At 35.2% G+C, this 14157-nt stretch overlaps 1 protein-coding gene across 1 annotated transcript in view; it reads right to left on the bottom strand.

The window, feature by feature from the left end:
- Positions 1-14157, bottom strand: part of DNAH7 (dynein axonemal heavy chain 7) — a 341486-nt gene that overhangs the window by 289398 nt on the left and 37931 nt on the right. The window contains 4 exon segments of the mRNA XM_050752319.1: positions 3616-3741; positions 8865-8940; positions 11223-11403; positions 12421-12508. Coding sequence (XP_050608276.1) covers positions 3616-3741; positions 8865-8940; positions 11223-11403; positions 12421-12508 — 471 coding nt within the window.

Here is a 14157-nt window from a genome sequence, read left to right as displayed (position 1 = left end):
GCCCATTTCTTCAAGCCTTACTAACAAAATGGGCTATCAAATTTTGTAATTTGTGGGGAAAATGGTTTCTCAGTATAGTTTCAATTTCAATCTCTTTACATTTCTTGTATTATGAGTTAGGTTAAGCATCTTTTTAACATGTTTAAAAATTATTTCATTTGTATCCTGTGTGCTGTATGGTAAATCGATTATACTGTTCTGATCTAGTAATTTTTTTCCTACCTAGATTCGTCTTTGTCAAATAATAAATTTTTAAAAGCCATTTCATCTTTTAAAATGAGTTTAACTTTCTTAGACACTTTAACTTTCTTAGACACATTCAACTATGATGATTTATATTACACTGTAATTTCTACATTCTCTTGTGATCTTCATATATGCACTATTTTACAACCAAAAATATTTGTTGTGTAGGGTATGACTGCATTTCAAAGCCTATCTATGACATTAAGGGGGTTCTGTAAGTGTAAATACCAGTAACATGAATTTCAACATCTTTTCTAGAGAGCATCTTATCAAGTTTCCAAACTCATGCGTTTTAGAGTCACTCAGACAAGTTTTTGCATTAACATTCCCCGACCCACTGCCACACATAGAGATGTCATATATTTTCAAGGTCTGCTGAGATTCAGGGTAAATGACTGCCACGGGAAGCATGCCCTTCATATTCAATGCTGCCTACTACTCTGAGAGGCAGCCCTTGTTGACTGTTCCCCCACTCTTAATACTCACACACAGAATAAAAACAACCTAGGCTTTCGAGGGCAACATAGGAGCTTGTGGAGCTTTCTTTTCACCCACAGACTGCAAGGCTTCTTTCCCATTTGTCTTTATCATGGATGCCTTGAAGTTTGCTTCAGTTGCTGCTAACATCTCTGTCACCACAACCTGGAGCCTAATTTTGGACACATACACTTTTTATTGTTTTTTAAATTTCAGCTTTGTTACTTTTTCTTCCCCCTTTTCATTTTCTTATCTCTTGCCTCCTGAAATCATCTAACAGACTAAGTCTAGCATTTTATGGACAATAGTAGGTCATGGAGTCGCATCCTTCAGTGTCCAGCTCAGTGTGTTGTGAAAATGAATATAAAAGAAAACAACAACTTGTGGTGGTGTTTTGAAAATGAAATGTACTAATGTATGGAAACATAATTTGTGAAAGTGATACACATGACCTCATGACTGCAAGCAAAATTAGATCATGGGCGTTGTCAGCTGGAAGAGGTATTTGAGCTCCAGTATTCAAAAGAAAAGAAATGAAAAAAACATGGGGCAATGAAGTAGACTCTACCTACTTAGTATAAGTCAAATTAAGCAGACAAAGAAATCCATACTGTACAATGGAAAGATGGAAGAATGTATTTCCTAGAAGTATGTATTCTGAAAGCTAAAGCCAGTTTTAAGGATCCTAGCCCATTCTCTGAAGTCACCAGAGGCCCCTGAAGTATGTAGAAGGTCAGAATACGTGTTAGAAACCCTGTATAATCCCATTACATTCTGCAGACCTGGGTTCATTCAGCAAAGTAAGCCAAGTCTGTAAGTTCAGAGAGTTCCACAGTGTGCAACTGAAAATGAAGAGGGGAGGGAAAAATAAACTCAAATAATTGACCCACATGGAGGACGCAGAGCTTCCTAGAAAGGCACTGGAGTGAAACTTCATGCCCAAGTTTTCCTCCCAAAAGGGAATCACTCAAAATTTATAAAGAAATTCTGCTATAAAGAAGAAATGAGAGGGAATTCTGTAAACCGAAAATCTACATAAAAAGTACAAACTCTTACTGACATATATACACAAGATTGAATATTGAAAGATACGTAGGATATGAGCAAAAGTGCTTTTTTATTTTTTTTTTTTTTTGAGTTGGAGTCTCACTGTGTCACCCAAGCTGGAGTGCAGTGGCGTGATCTCAGCGATCTCGGCTCACTGCGACCTCTGCCTTCTGGTTCAAGCAATTCTCCTGCCTCAGCCTCCCGAGTAGCTGGGATTACAGGCACCTGCCACCACACCTAGCTAATTTTTGTATTTCTAGTAGAGACGAGGTTTCACCATCTTGGGCAGGCTGGTCTTGAACTCCTGACCTTGTGATCCACCCGCCTCGTCTTCCCAATGTGCTAGGAGTACAGGCGTGGGCCACAACACCCAGCCTCAAAGTGCTTCTTAATTTAATGACACATGTATATTTTCTAAAATTAATATAAAAACTTAATATATTCCAATCAGAACATCGACAATTTTTCTGTCTTTCCATCTTTCTTTTGAATTAAATAAAATAGGCTAAAACCTAATAAGGAAAAGTAAATGTTTAAAAAATAGACAAGAAGAGTATAAAAAATAGAGTTGGGATTCCTCTCACCAAATATAAGCACATACCACAGAGTCACCCACTGTACTTGTACAGAAAGAGATTCAAAGATGACAGGAAAAAAATTAAGTGTCAAAGGAAACTATAAACTCAGTCAACGGACAAATTATAAACCTGAGTTTTAGCAGTTGTTTGATTTGTTTCAGGTACTAGACACAGAAGTAAAACCTCTATTATTCTAAGAGGTTATCAAATTGATAAGAAAAGAGGAAGAACCAACAAAACATTGACAAAGATATAAGTAGAGAATTCAAAAATTCAAATAACTAACGAATACATAAAAAGATGTTCAAATTCCCTAGTAGTCTAGCAAAGGAAAATGGAAGTAATGATGATATAGCATTTTATATTGATTGACAAATAGTGTAATACACAGTTAGAATTTTAGGGAAACAAGTTCTCATTTACTGTTGGTAAAAATGTAAAGTATCAAACATTTCTGGGAAAAAATCCGGCAAAATATACTAAAATAAAAACATAAATATGCTATGATCTAGATACCCACTTTTGTGACTCTATCCCATGTAAACAGAGGGACCAGTGAATAGTAACACATGTACAACGTTATTTCCTGATGCATTATTCATAGTATCAGAAACTGAAGCAAAATGAATGTCCTTGGAATTCAAAGTAATTCAAGATAACACAGAAAAGGAATTCAGAATTCTATAAGATAAATTTAACAAAGAGATCGAAATAATTAAAACAAATAAAGGAGAAATTCTGGAGTTGAAAAACACAATTGACATGGCAAAGAATGCATCGGAGTCCATTAACAGCAGAATTGGGTTAATGGGTACAAGAAAATATATAGTTAGAATGAATGAGACCTAGTATTTGATAGCACAACAGGACTATAGTCAATAATATTTTAATTGTACATTTAAAAATAACTAAATGAGTATAACTGGATTGTTTGTAACACAAAGGAAAAATGCTTGAGGGGACGGACACCAAACTTTCCATAGTGTGATTATTCCTCATTGCATGCCTCTCCCAAAATATCTCGTGTACCCTATAAATATATACATCTACTATGTACTCAAAACATTAAAAATTTTAACATTTTAGAAAAGCAATGTTCACTTTTTGCTCTATATACTATGTTGTTTATTTAAAACCATGTTTGAATACTTACGTTAAAATGGTAATGTTTTACTTTGCAGTTAAAATAGTAAAAGAAATAATTAAGACATAGTAAAACAACTTCCCTCTATATTTTAAAAACCTCTGTAAGGCTACATATACTCACTTAAAATTGCTGTGCCACAAATCTAGTACAGCCAGCATTGTGGGGTTCATTGCATTTAAGTGATCCTTAATATAACTGCTTGCAGCTAAAAAAGATTTCCTCCAAGGTTTTGGCAGAATTTCCATTCTGAAAATGAAGAAAATATTCAGTTACATTATTTCAAAGTCAAAAGAAAGTATTTTTATAGTAACTGTACATTTTGGGTAATAATGGTTTAATTTTAATAAAATATGTGCTGTATCCCTCATAATAACAAAACAAGCAATTATGTTTTAAAATATATAAAGATCATATGTTTTATGGTTTAGTGCAATTTGATTATAAAAATTAATGATTCTGAAATTAGATTTAAATCTTTAATACAAAAGGATAACTAATTTTTATCCCCAAATACTTGATCTTATTGAATCCACAAATAATTTACAATGAACAAATGAAAACAGCAGCCAGCTATCTCTCATAAACATCTTCAAATATTCTTTACTAATTTCAGGACATACATTAAAATTTTCCCTTTATTTTTAAAATTCCTCCTTTATTTTTATTTTTAAAACATTTTAAGGATATAGTCCAACCTTCCTATAGAAATCCCCTTGAACTTTACCCCCTGTTAATATGTAAACATCATTTACAAATCACAAACACTAATGTTCTTATTTGAAGACACATTTACAGTTAACCCTTGAATAACACAGGTTTGAACTGTGCACATTCACTTACATGTGGATTTTCTTCCACTTCTACCACCCGCTCCCCCTACAGCAAGACCAATCTCCCTCTCCCTTTCCCTCCTGCTGCTCCCCCTCCTTCTTTCCCTCCTTCTTCCCCTCCTCCTCCTCCTCCTCTATCACTACCACCATGGAAAGATTACAAGGACGAAGACCTTTAAGATGATCCACTTCTACTTTATGAATAGTAAATACATTTTCTCTTTCTTATGATTTTCTTAATAAAATTTTCTTTTCTCTAGCTTATTTTATTGTAAGAATTAAGTATATAATACATATAACACATAAAATATGTGTTAATTGGCTGTTTATGTTATCAGTAAGGCTTCCAGTGAACAGTAGGGTATTAATAGTTAAGCTTTGGGGAAGTCAAAACTTACATGTGGTATAGGGGCTCAGTGGCCCTTACCCCCGTGTTAAAGATCAACTGTATTCTGTAACTCTTAAGACTTTAATAATCATCTTTTATATATTGAATTGTGCCATCTTCATCTTTCAGAACATATTTAAACATTTATATTTTATGTGTATGTAGTAAGTTTAATTCAATTTTTCATGTGTGAGTGACTGTATTGCCTTTGCAATTATAAAGGATGATTTTTGTCTTTCCCAGGAGAAAAGTTTTCTCCATAGAGGATATGGAAAAATGGGTACATAACTTTTTGTGTGTGTATGTGTGGAATGGGAAATAATTTGGGGCTTTTAAAATTTTTTAAATTTTATTTATTATTTTTTGAGATGGAATCTCACTCTGTCACCCAGGCTGGAGTGCAGTGGCACAATCTCAGCTCACTGCAACCTCCACTTCCTGGGTTCAAGCAATTCTCTTGCCTCAGCCTCCTGAGTAGCTGGGATTACAAGCACGCGCCACCATGCCCGGCTAACTTCTGTATTTTCAGTAGAGACGGGATTTCACCACGTTGGCCAGAACTGGTCTCAAACTCCTGACCTCAAGTGATCTGCCCTTCTCAGCCTCCTAAAGTGCTGGAATTACAGGTGTGAGCCACTGCACTTACAGGCATTTTTAAATGATATAAAAGAAAATAAAACTGAAGTAGTTATTTAATCATATAAGTTCAATCCTTCAAACTATTTAAGAGATTTATTCCTAAATGTTAATTATTATTAGAGAAAATATACAGCAAGGAGATATTCCCATTATGTGTTCTATATTTCCATCCATATAACAAATTGAAATATGTTCTATAAATATATATATTCTGCAATGTTCCCAATGTTCCCAAAAATCAAACTTTTATGCCCCTACCATATCTGAAGTCTATGCTAGTTGCTATGGGGATTAAAAAAACCTATATCATATTCTTTCCACCAAGTACTCACGTTTTAACCATCTTAGTTTCCATCTGTCTATGTCTAGTCATCTACCTATTGATCCATCAACTCACAAATGTAACATTAGGCTTAAATACATAAATAAACAAAGAGCATAAGAACAAGTAGTTGTATAGAGGCTTACAATGGAGATATTGCAGGTTTGGTTCAAGACCACCCCCATAAGGCAAATATTGCAATTAAGTACATCACACAAATTTTTGGTTTTCCAGTGCATATAAAACTTATGTTTATGCTATATTGTAGTCTATTAAGCAGGCAATGGCATTGTATCTTTAAAACAAAATGTAGGGCCAGGCACAGTGGCTCACACCTGTAATCCCAGCACTTTGGGAGGCCAAGGTGGGAGGATTTCTTGAGCCCAGGAGTTCAAGACCAGCCTGAGCAACATAGGGAGATTGCGTCTCTTAAAAAAAAAAAAATTAAATTAGCTGGGCATAGTGATATGCGCTTATGATCCCAACTACTTGGGAAACTGATGTGGGAGGATCACTTGGGCCTGGGAGGTTAAGGCTGCACTGAACTGTGATCATGCCACTGCACTCCAACCTGGGAAACAGAGAAACTTTATCTCAAGAAAATTACAAATGAAAAAATAAGCCAGGAGTGGTGGCTCACACCTGTAATTCCAGCACTGTGGGAGGCTGAGGCAGGTGAATCACTTGAGGTCAGGAGTTCGAGATAAGCCTGGCCAACATGGTTAAACCCAGTCTCTTCTAAAAATACAAAAATTAGCTGGGCGTGGTGGTGCACACCTGTAATACCAGCTACTCAGAAGACTGAGGCAGTAGAATCGCTTGAACCCCAGAGGCAGAGGTTGCAGTGAGCCAAGATCACACCACTGCACTCCAGCCTGGGCAACAGAGTGAGACCATGTCTCAAAAAAAAAAAAAAAAAAAGTATACACTTTAATTTTAAAATACTTTATTGCCACAAAATACTAACAATCATCTGTCTTTTGCGAGTCATAATCTTTTTGCTGGTGGAGGGTCTTAATGGCCTCTAACTAACCAAGCTGTGACAATTTTTAAAAAATAAGACAGCAATGACATCTGCCACATAATCAATTGACTCTTCTCTTCATGAAAGATTTCTCTGTAGCATTCAATGATATTCGAAAGCATTGCACCCAACTAGAACTTCTTTCAAAACTGGAATCAATCCTCTCAAACTCTGATGCTGCCTTATCAAGTAAGCTTACATAACATTCTAAATCCTTTGTTGTCATTTCAGTGTTCACAGCATCTTCACCAGGAGTAGAATCCATCTTAAGAAACCACTTTTTTTTATTCATCCATAAGAAGCAACTCCTCATCTGTTCAAGTTTTATCATGAGATGGCAGCAATTCAGTCACATCTTCAGGCTCCACTTCTCATTCTTGTTCTCTGTCTTCCAACACATCTGCAGACTTCCTCCACTGAAGTCTTGAGCCACTCAAAGTCATCCATAAGGGTTGAACTTCCTCCAAACTTCTGCTCATGTTGATATTTTTACCACCTTGTATGAATCACAAATGTTCTTTACGGCATCTACAACAGTGAATCTCTTCCAGAAAGTTTTCAATTCTCTTTGCCAAGATCCCTCAGAGAAATCACTATAGTAGATATAGCCTTTCAAAATTTTTTCTATAATTTCAACTTTTATTTTAGATTCAGGGGGTATAAGTGCAGGTTTGTTACACGGGCATACTGTGTGATGCTGAGGTTTGGGGAACAATTGATCCCAACACCCAGGTACCAGCACAGTCCCTGCTGTAGTTTGTATATACCCTCCAAATCTCATGTTGAAATGTAATCACCAATGTTGGAGGTGGGGCCTGTTGGGAGGTAACTGGGTCATGGGGACAGGTTTCACATGAATGGTTTAGCATCATCCTCTTGGCACTGTCCTCGCAATAGTGAGTTCTCACGAGATCTGGGTGTTTAAAAGTGTGTGGCATCTTCCCTCTCACTCTTTGTTGATCTTGCTCTCACCATGTGATCCCACTTTGCCTTCTGCCATGATTGTAAGCTTCCCAAGGCCTCCCCAGATGTCAAGCAGGTGCCAGCACCATACTTCCTGTAAAACCCGAACAACTGTGAGCCAATTAAACCTCTTTTCTTTATAAATCACCCAGTCTCAGATACTTCTTTATAGCAACACAAGAACAGCCTAACGCAGAACCCAACAGTTAATTTTTCAACCCTTGCTCCATTATGGAGATAGCTTCTTTTCTTAAACCTCATGAAGCAACCTCTGTTACCTTCAAACATTTCTTCTGCAGCTTCCTTACCTTTCTCAGCCTTCACAGAACTGAACAGAGTTAGGGCGTTGCTCTGGATTAGGTTCTGGCTTAAGGAAATGTCATGGCTGGTTTGATCTTCTTCCAGACCATTTCCTCCATATCAGCAATAAGGCTGTTTCACTTTCTTGTCAGTCATGTGTTCACTGGAGTAGCACTTTTAATTTCCTTTGCATTCACAACCTGGCTACCTGGTACAAGAGGCATAGCTTTGGCCTATTTTGGCTTTCAACACGTCTTCCTCACTAAGCTTAATCATTTCTAGCTTTTGATTTAAAGTGACAGATGTGCGACTCAGAGGCCATCGTGGGTTACTTGGCCTAATTTCAATATTGTTCTGTCTCAGGGAATTAGGGAGGCCTTAGGAGAGGAAGAGAAATGGGGGAGTGACTGGTTGGTGGAGGAGTCAGAACACACACGACATTTACTGACATCATTTGCCATCTTACATGGGTGCAGTTTGTGGCTTTCCAAGACAATTATAACAGTAACATCAAAGATTATCGATCACAGATCACCATAACAGATATAATAATAATGGAAAAAGCTTAAAATATTGTAAGAATTACCAAAACTGACAGAGAGACACAAAGTGAGCACAGGCTGTTAGAAAAATGATGCCAATAGACTTGCCTGACAAAGACCTTCAGCTCCAAAAAAACCTCACAAACCTCCTATTTGCAAAAAACACAGTAGCTGTGAAGTGCAATAAAGCAAAGTGCAATAAGATGAGGCATGCCTGTATATGAAATATATACATACACACACATTTATTTATATATAAATTATACACATACATTCAAGAAAATACAATCGGTGTATAAATATATAAACATATACAGAAATGGTCACATAATCAACATCTTAGAGGAATCTGATCACTTACTCAGCACGATGGGCTGGAAGTTCATCTGTCTTCTTATCATCTTCTTTCTCTCGAGGATCTTTTAAAACGAAATCAACTAAAAGAAAATTTTAAAATTCTGATAGATAACCTTATATTAACTGTAGTATATTTCCAAGCAATTGCAATGCTAGTTCTATTAAAATTAACTGTTTAAATTATATTAAAGTTGCTTAATAATGAGCATCTATGAACAGAAGAAAAATTTTAAAATCTTACAAGAAAATGTATCATGTCTGTGTCTTTGAGGATATATGTTCCCTTTCTTAACAGAATGTGTCCCTCCTCTTTCATTTGAAAGGAATACTTGCTCCTAATGTTACATTTTCCCTTATAGCTATTCCATCAGAAATATTCTTGTTGAATTGAAGGTCAACAATACAGGGTAGTAGTAGTAGTAGTTCTATTCACTGAGAAAAGGTACGTACAGTTGGCCCTCTGTATCTGCAGGTTCTGCACCCATGGATTCAACCAACCATGAATCAAAAATATTCAGAAAAAATAACAGACAACAATAAAAAATGACACAAAAATATACCGTGCAACAATGGCTTACATAGCATGTACATTGTATGAGGTGGTATAAGAAATCTGGAGATGATTTAAAGCATATGGGAGGATGTACATAGGTTATATGCAAATACTATGCCATTTTATAACAGGGACTTGAGCATCTGCAGATTTTGGTATCTGCTGGGGAGGGGAGGGTCCTGGAACCAATCTCCTATGGATACCAAGGAACAACAGTATTGCTTTGTTTCTCTTTTAAGCTGCAGAAGAGCATAAAACAGTCTTGTTATAAAATCAGTAAAGTCAGCTACCTCGCTTCTGTCTTCTACGGTCTTTAATTCACATTTAATTCTAATTCTTCTGCCTGTCTTTCAAGATGCTCTAATATGCAAATCATATGTATTACCCCCTTCCCCACACTCCTTCAGAGACTCTCCTTTACCTTTAAGTGCTCTAAAAAGGCACATAAGGCCCTTCAGATTCTGTGCCCTTCCCCAAATGCAGCCTATGCTTTAGCTTCAGAACTGACAAGCCCCGAAGAGGCTCTCATGCACATCTGCTATCATTCACACCATTTCCTAGGCCAAGCATGTTCCCTGCTAGACTGTTGCTCATCCTTCAAGACTTAGTTTAGGTTCCTCCAGAGTCCTTCCTCACAAGTCAGAGATGACCTCTTCTCCCTTACCTTCTGTTTCTTCCCTTACCTTCTGTTACCTCCTTATCTTCTGTTTCTCTCCTCTTTGGACTTACTACTTTGCTGTATTATTTAGTTATTTGTCTATCTCCCTCATTACACTATGAACTCTGAGGGCAGGGATTAGGCTCTTTCTTTTTATATTACCAGGATACTCCATAGAAGTCACAAATACAATGAATGTCCTCCACCAAGAAGGGTCCCCCACATTACTCCAAAGCATTATTATTTCTCCAACTTTGAACACAGTATCTGTCATACTATGTTTACTATCACAACCAACTGGAGACGCTTTTTAAGAAGTACAGATTCCAAGGCTCTGCCTCCAGGGATTTTAATTCAGTTGGGGCCAGAAGTCAGTATTTTTAAAATGGTTCCGATAATCAGTCAGCCTTAGGATCTATTTGTCTGTACCATGGGTCAACAAATTATTTATGTAAAGGGTTAGACTGTAACTATTTTCAACTTTGTGGGCTACAAGGCCTCTGTCACAACTGCTCAATTTTGCTCTTGTAGCTCAAAAGCAGCCAGATTCAGAGACAACATGCAAATGAATTAGTGTGGCTATGTTCCAATAAAACTTTATTTATGAAAACAGGCAGTGGCCAGATTTGCCTGTGAGCTATAGTTTGTCAGCCTTTGGTCTACTGCAACAACTTAGTATTAATCACATTCTAATTTATGACATCAGTAATATTAATGTTCATTGTTAATGCTTACACTTTTAAGTAATTATTTAAATATGTATGTCTTGTCTCATGTCTACACCAAAAGATCCTGGAATGAAGAGACCATCTTAAAGGGAGAGGCTATCTCCTAAATGCCTAATGCCTTGCATAAATTAGATGCTCCCAAAATATCTTGAGGGCTTGAAATTAATACTTTATAATTTTCTTCAGTGCTATCCTTTGTGGTGGGGATATATCCCTACAAATAGAAATAGAATTTTTTTTGTAATACCTCATTAATGAATTTGCCTAAGATCTTAAGTAATATAATAGCAATGTAAGAAATGGCATAATTATAATATTGTGAATAGTTTCAAGTATAGGTATTAATTTTTAATACAAAACATACAAAAATTATCTTTAACGAGACATATTCAAATTAAAAATCAAAGCATAATACCAATTTACCTATGGATTTCTTTACACTAAGAAGATAATCCTCTCTCATTTCATCAGATAATGTAGCTATGCTGTCAGTGAAGACTTTCAGATGTTGTGGAACTAAACCCAGTACATGTTCTAGCCAAGAATCTTCCATCGGGGCTACATGGTCTGTATCAATTCCATGGTGAATATAATAGTAATATCTCTACAAAAAAAAGATAAGAAAACTGTAAATGTATAACAAAAGAAGTATGTTTATCAAAAATAAAACTACTGAGCAAAATTCAAGTTTTAGGAGAACAAAGTATTTATAAAGGATAAAAAAGTATTTGGTACAATTCACACAGGCATTATTTGATATCTCCTAAATGTTACAAATATGTATTTTCATGACAACTAAAACTCTTATCTCAGTTTATAACTATACTGTAAAACAGCAAGTTATATTACCAAATATATGATGTACTTAACAGAGTCCATGCTGAATTAGTGTTTTGTAAATTTTTTAAATGTGTTGTTAGTTTTTGTCCTTTTATTATTATCAGAAGAGATCTTAAAAGCTCTAAGCAAATCAATATCTCTATATATTCACTCCAGAAATATTATACAATAGGATTTAGGACATTTCCAACTGGCCTACTAATATTCCATACTATAATTTTATAGCTGCTATTGGATATGTTCATAAAATATTCATTTTAAAACAAGTCATTATTTCTATAATAACGAACATTTAACTTCAATATATGTTCACAAATTTTTACATATCACTTATTAGAAAAAATTTAAATGTCAAAATATCTTTTAATTAGCAGTGTTAAGTCTTTGATATTTACATTTTTTAAAATTATGTATTTAAAATACTTGAATAATTACTATTTCTAAAGTAAGTTAATATGCCTTGTAAAATATACATTATATAATTATTATAGGATAATTTCTCAGAAAAAAATTAAGGCACATGAAGCTATACATGACTGAGGCTGGCTTTAATATGGAGAGCAGATAGATTTGAAATTTTTTTAAACTGTGGTCTTAGGTAGCAAGGAAGAGAATGATTTATTCTATAAATCCCACAGAGCCTTTTTATAGGACTCTGTATTTATTCCTATGTCCACAGAGTTTCACAAAGGAGGAGCACAGAGTGTTCTCAAAAGTATAAAATTATCTTCAAGTGTTTCTTTCATTTTCATTTATACTGACAAAAGAAATGGCCTGTTACCAAGATGTCTTTCTCTATAGCAGAAGTGGTCGGTTTTGGAATTGTACTTCCATCAGGGACAGCTGAGTCTAAGTCAGCACCTTGTTGCCTAAGAAAACGATAAACATACTATTCAAAAGTAGATAAGGGATAGTTAGAACATAAAACAATGGATATAAGAACACCAGGACTATTTTCTATTAAATCATAAGGAAAAATGAAATGTTGAACATTTTACAAACAGTATACATATTTGTTTCGTGCTATATTCCTCTCCAAATACTTTATTCATAGAGAGATAATTATATTGGAAGTTATTTGCAAGACCTATTCAGAAATCACACCCTTCTCGCTGGCCTTTACTTATTCTTCCTCATTACTCAAGAATCGAGCTCTCTCTTCTTTGAACTTATAAAGGAACACTCTTGCATTATTCCTAAAATATGTATGGTTATTTATAAATATGAGTTTTAAAAAGAGCATTGATGAAAAGTACTTCAAACACAGTTTTGCAGAAGACACAGACACATTCTTCAAAAGGCCATTTCTCAGATTTCTATAGACATACAAGTTAGCAATCAGTGACATGGAAGCTCTTATGTGCCTATGTATTTATTATTGGGTATGTGTTCATATAACACAATACTGTTTCTAACTATAATTCAATTCAAAATATATGCCAAAGATGAGCCACATTTTGTGACATGCTCTGGGGCTACACTGGGCAGAAAGGCATAGTTCACATTTTCAGAAAAATAAGTTGTTCTGGGATAGCTCTACCTCTTTATAATTGACCGTATCATTCTCTGGATCTCAACTTCATCTAAGATAGATACAGGTCACTGATGCTGTATAACTAAACACACCTTCCCACTAACTGCCCAGTGAGGGAAGACTAGAGGTTTATTGAGTATATCTGAGATACCCTACCAAAGTGGGTACCCAGAAGAGATCTTCTAACTTATTTATCTTTTGCAAATCCAGGAATCCAGTGTTTTGTGAATTGTACATATTCTTTTCAATTATATGGACAAGATAAAAGAGTCAAGGCTTTGGGTAATGTCTCAGTTTAATTCAATACATAGCTAGTGCTCAATAAATGTTTGTTAAGTGAGAGAATGCAAGTATGAAAGTAGTAGAAATCCTCAAAGTATTTAGTATATGGAGAGAAAACGGTTGATATTCTAACTACAAACATCTGCAGATTCATTCATCTGCAGATGGACAGTCAGGTTGATTACATAACTCAGCTATTATAAACAGTGTTGAAATGAACATGGGCATGCAGATATCTCTTGAACATACTAATTTCAAATCTTTTGGGTAACTACCCAAAAATGAGATTGCTAAATCATATGGTAATTCTATTATTAGTTTTTTGACGAATATTTGTACAGTTTTCCATAATGGCTGTACTAATTTACATTCCCATCAACAGTGTACAAGAGTTCCTTTTCTCCACAAAGTGTCTTAAAAACCTACAACTAACATTTCACATTAATGTGAAAATCTGAATGCTTTCTCCCTTAGACTAAGAATTCCACTCTCACCAATTATTTTCAATAATATATCAGAGGACCTAATAAGTGCAAAAAGAATATAAAAAGAAAAGCATCCAAGTTGGAAATGAAGATGTGAAATTGTTTTACTTGCATACGGCATGATCGTATGTATAGGAAATTCTAAGGAACTTTTAAAAGCTCTAAAATAAGTTTAGTAAGGTCTCAAAATGTAAGGTCAACAAGCAAAAATCAATTG

This window comes from Macaca thibetana, chromosome 12, assembly GCF_024542745.1.
Source record: "Macaca thibetana thibetana isolate TM-01 chromosome 12, ASM2454274v1, whole genome shotgun sequence".
NCBI classification, from domain to species: domain Eukaryota; kingdom Metazoa; phylum Chordata; class Mammalia; order Primates; family Cercopithecidae; genus Macaca; species Macaca thibetana.
This window is presented reverse-complemented; position numbering and strand designations above follow the sequence as displayed.